The 13,528-nt window shown below is 41.8% G+C and overlaps 2 protein-coding genes and 1 long non-coding RNA gene across 3 annotated transcripts in view; 1 reads left to right on the top strand and 2 right to left on the bottom strand.

Moving 5' to 3' along the window:
* Positions 1 to 2,018: 2,018 nt before the first annotated feature.
* pim2 (Pim-2 proto-oncogene, serine/threonine kinase) lies at positions 2,019 to 5,671 on the bottom strand. The gene is made up of 7 exons (XM_003445989.5): positions 5,390 to 5,671; positions 4,761 to 4,861; positions 4,596 to 4,646; positions 3,820 to 4,028; positions 3,551 to 3,720; positions 3,260 to 3,436; positions 2,019 to 3,130 (listed from the first exon to the last, which is right to left on the bottom strand). Exons 1-7 carry the CDS (start codon positions 5,445 to 5,447, stop codon positions 2,958 to 2,960), a joined length of 939 nt encoding a protein of 312 aa, XP_003446037.1. The 5' UTR covers positions 5,448 to 5,671; the 3' UTR covers positions 2,019 to 2,957.
* Positions 5,672 to 5,869: 198 nt separating this feature from the next.
* Positions 5,870 to 8,193, top strand: LOC112843369 (uncharacterized). Its single transcript, XR_003215696.1, has 2 exons — positions 5,870 to 6,173; positions 6,694 to 8,193. It is a non-coding gene; the product is annotated as an uncharacterized LOC112843369 (long non-coding RNA).
* Positions 8,194 to 8,387: 194 nt separating this feature from the next.
* The window catches only part of otud5a (OTU deubiquitinase 5a), a 35,479-nt gene continuing 30,338 nt past the window's right edge, over positions 8,388 to 13,528 (bottom strand). Inside the window, 1 exon segment of the mRNA XM_013271814.3 lies at positions 8,388 to 9,630. Within this exon segment, the coding sequence (XP_013127268.2) occupies positions 9,497 to 9,630 (134 nt within the window). The 3' untranslated portion in view covers positions 8,388 to 9,496.

The raw sequence follows: 13,528 nt of genomic DNA, 5'->3' as shown, positions 1-13,528 counted from the left end.
GTACTGCTGAGATTTTACTGCACAACCATCTCCAGGGTTTACAGAAAAGAAAATATCCAGGTGAAAACGACTCGTTGATGTCAGAGGTCAGAGGGGAAAGACCGGACTGCTTCGAGGTGAAGGCAAAAGTAGCTCAAATAACTACTTTTTAAAAGCACAGTATGCAGAAGAGCATCTGTGAGTGTAGAGCATGGTGAACCTTGAAGTGCACGAGCTACAGCAGCTCTATTTTTGCTGTATTGTTAGATGTTAGAGTCAGAATTTGGCCTAAACAGCATGAAAGCATCCTGCCTTGTATCAGTGGTTCAGGCTGCTGGTGGTGTCATGGTGTGGGGGATATTTTCTTGGCACTCTTTGTTTAAACACCACAGCCCCTACCTGAGTAGTGACCACACTGTATCCGTCCTCTGATTGGTCCATCAGGCAGGATAACACACCGTGTCATAAAGCTCAAATCATCTCAAACTGGTTTCTTGAACATGACGACGAGTTTGCTGTAATGAAACGGCCTCCACCGTCAGCAGATCTCAGTCCAACACGGCATCTTTGGGTTGTGGTGAAACAGGAGACACATCCATGATACCTTTTCATAAATATTAGATTTTTTTATTACAATCAATCAATTTTAATTTATTTCATTTTAGTCCCACAGTGTGTTTATTTACATGGATTTGATTTTTTAAATTAAAATGTCAAGTTTTATCTTTAATGTTAATCATTTCATTTTGGACGTTTTTGATTTGATAATTTTTAAATTTCCCACTCACAGTTTAATTCAGTAAATCCCAAATTTTGAATTTTCCTCTTATTAATTTAAATTTGTATTCAATAATTATGATTAATAACTTTATCTCAAAGGTTCTTACAGTTGCACTTGAGTTTGTTGACGTTTCTGTCACTACAGTTACTAAGTGACTAAAAACATACTTATGTTATAATTTTATGTCATATTTGTCACATTGTGATACCTACATTCGTTGTTTTATGGTAAATGGCCTGTATTTATATAGCGCTTTACTAGTCCCTAAGGACCCCAAAGCGCTTTACATATCCAGACATCCACTCATTCACACACACATTCACACACTGGTGATGGCAGCTACATTGTAGCCACAGCCACCCTGGGGCGCACTGACAGAGGCGAGGCTGCCGAACACTGGCGCCACCGGGCCCTCTGACCACCACCAGTAGGCAACGGGTGAAGTGTCTTGCCCAAGGACACAACGACCGAGACTGTCCAAGCCGGGGGCTCGAACCGGCAACCTTCCGATTACAAGGCGAACTCCCAACTCTTGAGCCACGATCGCCCCATTTTTTATATCTCGTTTCTCTTTGTAAAAGTAGTTTTTCCTGCTGGATCACTGTACAGTACATGCTTAAAGTAACGCAGTAAAGCGCCTCGTGTATTTCAGTAAGTCTACTTGAATGCATGTTGAGCAGTGAGGCAGCATTTCCAGTTTTAACAAGTCACCGATCAAGCGCTTCAAGTTTCAAACCAGTTTCTTCTGATTCTCTCTTTCTTTTGTCCTAAACGTTCATTTCCTGCCCGGAAGCTTCACCTCAGGGCTTCTTTGGAAGGGCGAGGAAAAGCACTGCACCTCCCACAGACACTGATCTCTGCTCTTAGACACAAGACTGAGGTGACATAACCTCACAGTCCTTCTGAGCTCATAGGAGTGTTTAATATAAATGAAGACATTTAACTGCTTAGTTGTGGTGCAGGAGCTTATTACATGAAAAAGCAAATTAAAAGCACTGCTCAGACACAGACTCTGTGCTCACAGCCCAGCCTCGTGCAGCTGGTTTGGAGTCCACATAAGAAGAGTTAGCAGGTCCAGCTCTGGGACTGCGTTGTCTTCACGGGTTCGCTCTGAGCACATGTAAAAAAAAACAAAAAAAAAAAAACACATCTTCTAAACCAAGAATTTATCTTTTAAGTCTGTTAGGAACCTGGTCTGGAAAGTAGAAAGTTAGACAAAGAGAAAGTTGTCAGTCAGACAGAAAACAGAACAACGTGATGAAATGAATGAATCTTTTATTCAAACGTTGGATCGGTTTTGTTTTGCTTTTGATCCAAACTTTCTATTTAATGTAAATAAACTGAACCAAGTGACCCGATGAGTCACTTTTTTTTCATCATAGAAAAAACTGAATACATAAGTATCTACAGAGGCAGCACATCTGCAACAAAAACAGGACGTGGGGAAAAAAAAAAATCCCCACCTTGAACATGAAACCACCTTCACATCAGAAAATGAAAAAGTCTTTTTTCCATATTAAAAACACAGAATTTTCATTTTACTGACAAATCGAAGCTGAAACTGAGAGTGACTCATTTTTGTGCTTTTTGACGAGGCACCAGTGACCTGAAGCGTGATTGAAAAAAGTCACAGCTTGCAGGTTTCAGCTAAAAAAACAAACAAAAAAAACAAAAAAAAATTAAATATAAAGAGGCTGAATTTCTTTTGAAAACAGTGTTAAGATCAAAAGTGAAGCAGTATCAGCTCAAAAAACTCAGCTTCACGGTGTAAAGTAACAGCAGGTGTCTGTGTCGAATTTCTTCTGTGGCACATAAAAAAAAAAAAAGAAAGAAGAAGTTATAGTAATAAATAAAGTCAGTGTTTGTCGTCCTTGGAGTCGATTCAAACGACCCGAAAGATTATTAGAAGAGCTGCAGATCAGCGACTTCCATCACAGCAGCAGCTCCGTTGTGATTACTTATGTGACCTCCGTCCTGTAGGGGGGGCCATTGTCCGTCCGAACTTCTAAATTTCAGTCCCGGAACAGCTGGAACGAACTCCGGGCCAAAATAAATTATCAATAAATAGGCAAACCAGCTGAGATAAATAACTTCCAGACGAGGGTGCCGCCAGGTTTAATGTGACAAACAGGAAACTGATCAGGAACGCATCCAATTGGCGATCCTAAAGTCCTTAACAGTCCAGAGTCCCGACACTTCACAGGGATTGACAGGGCAGGGAGCCGTGCTCCTCCCGCAGGCCTCCCCTCTCCTCTTCCTCCTCCTCTTTGTCATTTCCTGCCTTCATCCAGGGGTGCGACAGGATCTCCTCCAGAGTGGGACGGTCCTCCGGCTGGAAGGAGAGACACCAGCGAATCAGAGACTGACATCCTGGTGGGAAAAACAAAAGAGAAAGGATGTGAAAAACTGGACCACACATTTAGGAGGGGGTCATGTGACCCTGAACCCCACAGTCATTGTGAAGGAGGAAACTCCCGCTGAGAAGAACCTGATGCTCACCTGTAGACACCCGCCTGGTGAAACTGGGGCAGGCTCTGTAAATCTCCATGTCGTGCTCAAAGGGAATGTCGCCGCAGACCATGTCAAAGAGCAGAACCCCCAGAGACCAGACGGTGAGGGGGACGGCCTCGTAGCACTGCGATGCAATCCACTCGGGGGGGCTGTAGACCCGAGTTCCTGAGAACGCAGGAAGTGAGGAGAGGAGGGTTACAACGTGAAACTTGGAGGCACTGAGATGGATTTTGTAGGGGGAGGGTGAGAAGAAGCTATGGGTTTAGAGTGACTGGGTACCTTGAAACTCTCTGTACGGTGTGTCCTTAAGCACCGCCCCCGACCCGAAGTCTATGATCTTGATATCCATCGTTCTCGTGTCTACCACTATGTTCTCGTCTTTGATGTCCAGGTGCACGACGCCACGGGAGTGAATGAATCGAAGCGCTTCGACCACCTGATGGAAAATCCTATCGGGAAGAACCAAGAACCAGGACGTTAACGAAAATGTCAATGACCACAGCAGAACGCAGTAGCATCATTCAAAGGTGGTGGACGGGAGCGCAAACCTGAGTGCGAGGCTTTCAGACAGCGCTCCTCTCTCCGTGATGAAGTCGAACAAATCCTGGCAGTGCGGCGGCCTCTCCATCACTAGCAGGAAGCCCCGCCCCTCCACCTCAAACCAGTCCAGCATGCGGATGACCCCAGGGTGGCCCCCGTCCTCTGACAGCTGCTGCAGCAGAGCAATCTCCATCGGAACGGGATTGACCTCATCTGGCTGAGGGGAGGAAAGAGGAAGATTATTAAATTATATAGAAATAACCTGTTAAAGTAGACCTAGTCTTAATTTTTGTTGTTGTTGTTTTTTTTATTTCTATTTTTTAAATGAATCGGTTATTTTTTACCGCCTCCTTTAAAAAATATGAGTCATAGCGGGAATCACAATGCCTGATACTAATATGCAAATTAACTGACTCTGTTTTCAGGACTTTCTGAGTCACACATTTGGGTTTTAAAATCAGAAACTCCAGCCTGGTGTTTTTGTGCCCTGAATCCTCGTTTGCAGGTGGCTTCAGGTGCTTTTTGCATTGGTGGGGAAACCCAAATGAATTCGCAATGAATAATAAATGACTAAAGAGGTGGTGGTGGTAGTGGGGAAATCCTGAGGTGTCATTTACCAAACCGTGACGTTACACATTTCCCAACCACCGCCCACAGCTGCAGTTCATCTGAGCCACCGGCAGAGGGCGGAGCTAAACAATCTGAGCTTTGTTTACAGGCGTCACTCAAAACACCTCGTGCGTTTTTGTACACATTTAGTAAAAAAGAAAAAAGTATCACTCACCAGTCTGGTCCACTTTTGAACTCTGTCAGCGGCAATCTGCTTAATGGCAACCTGGATGGACAAAAAAGGAGTAAAATATTAAATAAAAATCGAATTCTCGAGCAATAATAATGGAGAAAAAGCGCATCTCTTATAAATGAACAAACACAGGCGTGTATTATTTACCTGTAGTCCATCGGAGAGCCTCTGGCCTGAAAACACGGAGCCGAAACCTCCGCTGCCGAGCAGAGGACCGCAGCGATACTGACTGAGGAAGGGTTCCTTCACTGAGGGCCAAAACACAAGAGTCACATTAGTGCATGGCTCACACTTACAGACCGTACATTCCCCAACAAGACAACAGAAACCTATACAAACTCAAAATACCATAAGGTTTCTACCACTGTACACAAAAAACGTCACTGCGCACATTTATTTTTAATTTAAAACTGATATCTGTCTGATATTCCAGTTTCTCAAATAAAATAACCGAAAACTTGAATTTCGTTTATAATGTTGTACCAATGCACTCCAACAAATCCTGTGGGACTTAATATTTTAAAAGCGCCATTTTAACGGTTTCCCTTTTTAAATTTCAGCGTTTTTTAAACGTTTCGCAGCTGCTGAGCGGCTCTAATTTAGCCAAAGTGCGCTACCTGAGCGCGAACCGGGCTGTTAAAGTCGCTGTTTTTTTGCATGCAGTCTGGTTGCAGCGTGCAAAAACAGCGACTGCGTTTTGGAGGCAAATTAAACCAGTTTACACGTCTTAATTTGACATTTTTAATCACACATATAACCTTTCTTGTAGTTCTCACCGTTCTTTCCTCGGACTTCTTCCTCCAAGTCGAACTCCATGGCTCTCTTATCCAGCATTTTGTAAAGTGGTCCGTTTAGTTGAAGTTAATAAAAGTCCATTCTCCTGTAGGCGGAATAGCGCTTCAGATTTTTAATGATGATTTTCCCAGAAAAGTCAAAGAAAAAGTCCTTTAGAAGTTATTTACTCCTGGTTAATGCGGTGGAAACGCGTTCACAGAAGAGTTAAAACCCTGTTAACTGACTCGCTCTGTCTCTGTTGACCGCCTTCGTTGCTCTACTATAGTGTTTTGTTCCTTATTTATAGTAATCTAGCGGAGCCCCGCCCACTATGCCTCACCGTCCAATCAGCACGGAGCCGTGTGCTCAATGTTTTGAACCGGCTACATTCAAGTCGCGCCTTCATGAATATTCAAATCCCGCGAGAAGAATTCGTAGAATTCGTTTCAACGAACTACCGGAGGAAGCGCGCGCTGATATCTTGACGGGAAAGAGCGGGGCGGTTTCCCCTCAGAGACACGCACGCGCGCACACACCGAAACCAGCGGTTCCTCAAAGAGTTGGTTTTGTTGAGCTTCTGTCAAAGTGACCGAGTTTTGTTACCTGCTGACTGGGGTCGCGCCTCATTATAAATGCGGTATTTTTAAACGGCTTTCCTGTGAAAGCGACAATTACGAGAAGGTCAAAATAAGACCAAGTGAGTGCCAAGAATCCGGCCGAGAGGACCGCAGACTGCCCCTGAACCTAATGAAGCTGCTCAGTCTGAGCTTCTTACCACAGAATCAAGTAATCCCATCATTTAACTGACGTCAGATTTTTAAAAAGTTTTAAACTTTCCCCCAGCACGAAGCTAAAACCTCAGATTTCTTAGACTTTAAACCATCCTGCAGGACTTTTTTAAAATTAATTTTAGCGTTTACAGGAACATATAAATTGCTTTAAAGGAAGTTTAGTCATGTTTAAATAAAAAAAGCTGACTGTGCCTCAAAATAAGCCTTTAAAACACCTTTGCTGCTGATAGTGCTCATACTAGATATAGGATTATTTACGTGCTATGTGTGTCTAATTTATCACAGCTCAGTGCTGTAAATATAGCTTTTATTTATTGTTTTAAACTGGTTTCTTTGGACTAAAAGAGAAATCGCAACTGTTTTTATTGGTTTAATTACCTGTAGGGGGATAAAGTTTTGAGAAGTTTAATTTTAAAGCAGTAGCGTGCATGTTTACAACTACCATTCAAATTTAATAAAAGCTACTGAAAGCTTTGCCTCAAATTAATGTTTGAAAAATTTTGCTGTTCTTCCAGATCTGACCTTTCTTTGAGTACCATGTCTCATTCTCTGGCGAACTGGTGAAAATGGATCATACTCAGGACTGTAAGGAGGACAAAGCAGATTTTACTCCACTGCTAATGCAGAAAATGATTTAAGTCGTGATCAGATGAATTTGTTCACAAACCTCAATTTCACCAGTAATACTTTGTGGCCCTTGTCAGAGGATGAGTACTCAGCACTGTAGTTACATGATGGTCAAGCTCTAACACCAGGCTACAGAAGCTTGCTTCTGCCACTGATTTTTATTTTTTGCCATTCATAACTTAAAATTTCGAGTTCATTTCCCAAACTTTGATTGAAACTCCCCCCACCTTTCTCATGTTTCTGAGGTGCTAAAGCAAACAGAAGCAACTGCTCATAAACGTCATTTGGTTATAAAAATACTGATATTCATATTCTTACTTGAACTCAGTGTTTAATTTGTAAATCAGAAAGGAACAGAGAGAAGGTCAGAGAGAAAGCTGCATTCGTTAATCACAGTAATATAGTGTTGGCTTTTTGTTGGTTCAACTTTGTGTTTGTGAAGCAAGGTTAACTGTTGCTTCTCTTTTGTGAACCGACTGCTTCCCGTCATATTTCATCCCTGTTTCCAGAACAAAAGGACTGGCTTTGTGTCAGAAGTTAGTGAGGGTGACCTCTACCTATACGACTTACAAGAGCTACAATTGGAAAAACCCAGAACCTCTTCATCAAACCACGTCTTTGTTCATATACAAGTCATGTGTAAAAAAGTGGAGGCAACGTCATCAAATGTCTTCTTTACAGTGTAAAGAGTAAATTTAGGTCCATCGCAGAATCATTAAACCACAACTTCTTCATCATCTGGATTCAAACTTGTGATTTCTTTCAGTATATTACCCTCTCTCTCGTTCTGGTGTTTTTATACGTATAATAGAATGACCTCCATCACTTTGGCTACACTTTAGTGAAAAGGAGAAGGAAAAAAAAAAGAAACCACATTTTTTCAGAAACATTTTCCTCTTTTTATTCCAAGAAAAAAAGTTTTTTCATCCCAAACAAGAAAATAAAATAAAACAAACTTATATTAATAATAACAACAGTAATCAATCATTAAGAGGATAAGTATGACAATTCTCTATTTTTCTCTGTTTTTTTTTGTTTGTTTTTTTTTTAAATTTGACGCTTTTTCTCTATGATGATATTGGTCGTGGTCAATTAAACATGCAGCTAAATAAGTCCAATGATGATGATGATGAAGGTAGAGGAGGAAGAGGAGAAAGACAAAAAGAGGAATGGGGTGTGGGGGGATGTTACAGGCCGTGAAGCTGGAGGCGCTTTTTCTGTTTTAGAAAGTAAATGTGTCGACATAAAATGGCCGCCAGTAGCGGTGGGGGGTTGGTTTGGCTTTTTACAGCCAAGCTAAGCTTAGCTAGCATTAAAACATAATAAGACTTTTTTGTGTGATAGCTTGCTCGCTAAAGACTTTGGGTAACTTAGCCTAAACACAATGATTATGGGACTAGCAATCTTCACGCAAAACAACTGCCAGAGGGAGAAACTACTACTTTGCTACTGATTGCTAAGCTAACAACGACTCCGCTTATTAGCAGCGATGCTAATGACCTAGCCTTAAAACAGAGTAAGACTTCAGGTGATAGCCTGCTCACTGACGAGCATGCTAACTTAACCTTAACATTGTTAAATATTTCCAATCCTGATTAGCATGATCAAGTTTTAAAATGCAGTCATTCCCTGACGCAGAATGGCTGCCAGCATGAGTAACAAAAGGGCCAAAGAAACAATTGTAACTAGCATAACGTGTGCTATGATAAGTGGGGAGGAAAAAAAAAAAGCTAACAGAAACACCTTCTTTAATTAAGCTAACTGTAAATGTAGCTTGTTAGTGGTGTAAGACTTCAGGTAATAGCGTTAGCCTCCAGGACCCTGACACACAAACAACCAACTGGCCGCCATTTTTCCCCCCACTTCTGATTAACATTCTTCATTCAAACCAATGATGATGTTAGCTGCAGAGCTAACGGCCTGATTTCAAAAAGTAGAAATGTACCGATTGCAAAATTCTGGGCCAGTGTTTACAAGTACAATTTGCCCTACGGCTGATACTGATACCAATGTTTGTTTATTTAAGTTTTTTATTAATTATTTTATTTTATTTATGCAAAGGAACCTTCATTGTATAAAAACAACAAAAAATGTCACTGAATCAAAACTTAAAGTCTTTCAGCTCTTCATATCACTACTTTTTATACATTTAGCCAGCACGAAACTGAAGTGAAACAAATGCGCAAACGTCTGCCACCGCCGTCGCTGAACGCCGTCATACGGCAGTCAGTAAGGTCGGCAGCAGGCGATGCAGATGTCCCGCCAATATTTCAGTACATCCCTAAACACGAGGATTAAAATTCAAAGCTGCCCAGAACGATGTTTAAATGTCAAAAAGTACAAATTACAGCTGACGGCGAGTCAGCGTTAAGACCGAGCTCCGTCTGAGTGGTAACCAGGAAACGAAAAGACAGAAAAAAAGAGGCGAGGAAGAGGAAGTGAGATGGGAAGGAGGAAAGAGTCGACGGAGTGGAAACAGAGAGATATGAGCCGATGAGGAACCAAAAAAAAAAAAAAGTGCATCATTGTTGGATGTTTTATTTTTTCCCTGGTGGAGCTCCTTCAGTGGGTCAGAGGTGAGGTGGGGGAGGGGCAGGAGAGTAGTGGTGGGGGTTGGGATACCGGGGTTGAAGGGTCATTGTTGTGTGTGCGCGTGTTTTTTGTTTTGTTTTGTGCGTATCGGGCCGGTTATCAGCTGCTGTCGGGTGACGGCTCTCTCTCTCGATGCATGGCGGCGCTCTGGTGCTTGATTTTGTCCAGGTACTCCTGCTGAGAGACCGCCAGCACCGACGCCAGGATCTCGTCGTCCTCCCAGTCTGTCAGGCCTGAAACACAAACACACAAAATATATGAAAACTTTTAATACACGGACCTGCTCTGCTCACGTCCACCTCTGCATCAAACTCTCATACTCTGAAACAAAAAGACTCACTTTCATATGCCAGCTTCAGGAAGCCGGCTGAGGGGCAGTACTTTATGTGTGTGACAGTACTCAGAGCAGTCTGAAGCACTTTTGGGGGTTTTTAGCGCGCAGAGTTTAATTTATGACGGTGACAGTTAATAAAAACATCCCAGACATTATCTGCAACATGATCTGATCGTTAGGTCTGACGTCATTCGCCTTTTTCACGTGCAGATGCTCCTTCAGGTCCCAATGCAAACAAGGACAGAGGCAGTGTTGAGAGTTAAAGACAGACCAAATTATTTCCAGCAAAATTAACAGTGTGGCTGTTCTCTCAGGTGTTATAATAAGCTTTCATGTCCATCCATACACAATGTTAGACTTGGATTGGGGTCAAAATGTTCTCAGTAACAGTTCAAATGCTCATCGTGTCATTTGGTGACATTGGCAGGAAGAACGCGATGAAAACAGACCAAACTACTCCGCTGTGTGCGCCCATGGGCTGTAATCTACGTCATGAGTTGGAAAATCGTATCTTAAACACCTGCTGAGCATGAACAGTGTTAATAAATGCGAGAGAACGACACCCGAATAGGTTTCAAGTCTCAAAACCAAAGGGACAAAGCACGACACAGTGTTAAAAAGACGAGAGGCTCTTTCAAAAATGAAAAAGCAGAACAGGTCACGGTTAAAGAAGCTCGGGTCGTTATAAGTTTGTTAATCAAGTTTTAATCCAATTTTGACAAACAGCTGAATTAATTAACACCTGAAGTGACAGAGCTGTGGCTGCCGAGCCACAAAAGAAATAAAAAGTCCGCTCAGGTTTGGTCTGAAAGTGTCAGAAAATTTGGAGGAGGTGATGCAGAGTAACAGTGACATTAACAACAATACCTAAAATAATGAAGCACGATTCCCTGAATTGTATCGATTACTTTAAAAGATAAACTGGGGCACTGAGCGCTGGCCTCAGATGTGAAGTCCTGTAGTGTTTTTATGAGGAAATCAGTTTGAAGACTCCGTATGGACACTAAAAACGACTTAATGCTATTTACCTAAATGACTGAGCTCAACACAGTGAAAGTGTCATTTGCCCTCATTTAAAGTTGTGTTAGTCTGTAGCTTCTGGTCAGATGGAGACAAAGATCGTCCAGTCAGAGTTTCTGCTTTATTTTTGGGGGAGTGGGGCTCAGTCTCTGTCTATCCATCTTTTGGTGTTAAACTAATTATCACGTGTCAGGAAGCTTTTGCTGCACAAACAGTTTGTTATCAGCTCTGACAAAAGCTGAATAGCTCCCAGTTAATCAAGCCGGGGCCTGGCTGTTGGTCTATCAGCTGTGAACGGTGAACGTACTCAGGGAGAGTGATTGAACCCTCTTAGTTGTTAAACAGATTTACAGGAAATGATTATGATGGTTATACTTTGAATAGTTTGATGCTGGCAGACACAAACTACTCGTGCAGAGAGGGTTTCAACTTTGTCTTTTTCTTTTCTGATAATCAGAGCAAACGTAATGAGGTTTTAAATATCTCCCTGAGTTTGCAGGCTGGGAACAACAGCCAACAACAATAACGAGAGTCTGCGAGTCCCGAGAGGTGAGGGGAAAAGCGAATACAACTTACTACGATCGGGACGTCTCGCGCCTGCAGAACGACCATCTGGTCCATCTCTGCCGGACAAATCCAGGCATGTGTTGCTTGTACTTTGCAGCGATTTGAGTGCTGCTGTTACAGAGCACTTTGTTATTTCTATCTTTAACGTCTGCAGTTGTGACTTCTTTTGCTGCGGTTGCATTAATCTGGCATTTGCCATAAACACAAACAGATATCTCTCAAACGATAATGCGCACCGCTATCCATCTAGCTCCATCTGGATGTGTCAAAACTTACTTTAAAGAACAAACAAGTTCTGAACCACTGAACAGGAAGCACCTAAAGCTGTGAACGTGTCAGGACACCTGGAGGAGGTGACATAGAAGCACCGCAGAGGGCAGTGAGATTTTAGACGAAAATAAAGACTTACTTTCTTTTTATGACAAATCTTTTGGGAATTTTATCTGACCAATTAAAGATTAACATGCGGCAGTAAACATGTGGTCAGTGAAACCTGCTGTTGATTGGAGCTAAAGTCTCAAATGAACACAAGACACCAAATTTGTTCAAGTAATTTAACCAATTTACATGCAGCAGTTTTATTTCAGCACAGTGAGTCCTAATGTTCTCTCCTTTGCTTTTGGTTACGCGCAAGAAGAAGCTGATCAAATGATGACAAATGATGACTCTCAAGTGTTGATTAACTAATTTTGGGAGTGGTCCCTCGCTGCCTGGCCATGTAGTTTAAACTCATTAACATGTGTTAGGAAGCTTTTGATAAACAGAACATGCTAATAAGCATATTTAAAGCAGAACTACTCAGGGAAGGCTGACTACAAGCTCAAACTGGTCGCATTTTTCCTCAAGAATATTTGCATTAACTTATCTCCTCTGCTCTCAGTTACATTGTTCATCATGTAAAGCTGAGGAGAACATGGTCAAACAAAGACACCACTCAAGTTTCTGTCAGTTGAGCTGCTGCTGGGAGGGGTCACGGTCTGCCCATCTTTAGTTTAAACTCATTAACACATGTTTGGAAGCTTGTGATGAACTTACAAATAAGCTAATGATCAACTCCTAGTAAGAGACGAATACGTCGAGTTTAATCAAGCCTGATATCAGGATTTCTTATGTACTTAATTTATATTAGCACAGTGTATATCTTTCCCCATTAATAGCTGCTCTGCTCTCAGTTGCAGTTTTGTTCAAGAACCAGAGACAAAACCACCCAAGTTTCTGCCACTCTGACTGCTTCTGGAAGTAGACGTAGTCTCTCCATCGTTGGTTCAAACTCATTAACACGTGTTGGGAAGCTTTAGATAAACTAAAGAGTATGCTAACAAGCTCCAGTCAGCTTCTTTTGCTGTGCTCTAACCCTCTCAGACAAAATGCAAAATACAACAAAGGCTCTGAAATGAAATAAGGGCAAATAAACTAGATTTAAAAAAAATGTAAAATATGTACTTTTCTTCATCTTTGGCTTTTGACAGTACTTTTTGGCACCAGTTGAAGCTAACTGATTAAATTACCATAAGTTCAATACAAGGTGAAAGGACAGGCAGAGAGAGTGGCTTTCTCTCAGATTTGTTTTTGAAAAGACATCGTTTACTGAACGATCTGCCTGAGGACTCTGTGACCACCCTCTCAGTCACAGCCACCAGGTCTGACAACTCTCCTGCCCGAAACTCATGCATCTTTTAGAATTAGGGGCGAGGCCACTTTAGGTGCAAAGTAGATGCTCCTTCCTAAATGCTAAATAAATGAACTGTCACCATATTTGTGTTGCTGGTGTCTTTGAGAGCATTTTTAATGAAACTAACTGATAAAAAATATCATCTGCTAACATAACATTAAGACATCTGTGCTTCCTTTTTAGGCAAATAGAGTTTTATTATGTTATTAGTCAGTAACATAACACTAATTAGCAGGAATCTATGTTCTTTAATTGCAGCTTGCAAGCACAAGTTAGCTGATAACTTGGCACTTCACCCTCTCATCTAAATGTTTCACTCATGGCTCCAAAAACCATCATGAGACCATCAAGCGCTTCAAATAAGTAATAACAGTGTCTACATACATGCTGACACAAACATGGTTTTGGGAACTATCGGGACCAGAATAAAAGAAACAGGAACCAGTGGCCCGTACATATATGACAGGAGATGAGTTTAATGTGTTGCACTTGTAGCGTGTAGTGTGCACCATGAATGCAGTATGTTCCACTTTACAAA

The sequence above is a fragment of the Oreochromis niloticus genome, linkage group LG20, assembly GCF_001858045.2.
Source record: "Oreochromis niloticus isolate F11D_XX linkage group LG20, O_niloticus_UMD_NMBU, whole genome shotgun sequence".
Taxonomy (NCBI): Eukaryota; Metazoa; Chordata; class Actinopteri; order Cichliformes; family Cichlidae; genus Oreochromis; species Oreochromis niloticus.
This window is presented reverse-complemented; position numbering and strand designations above follow the sequence as displayed.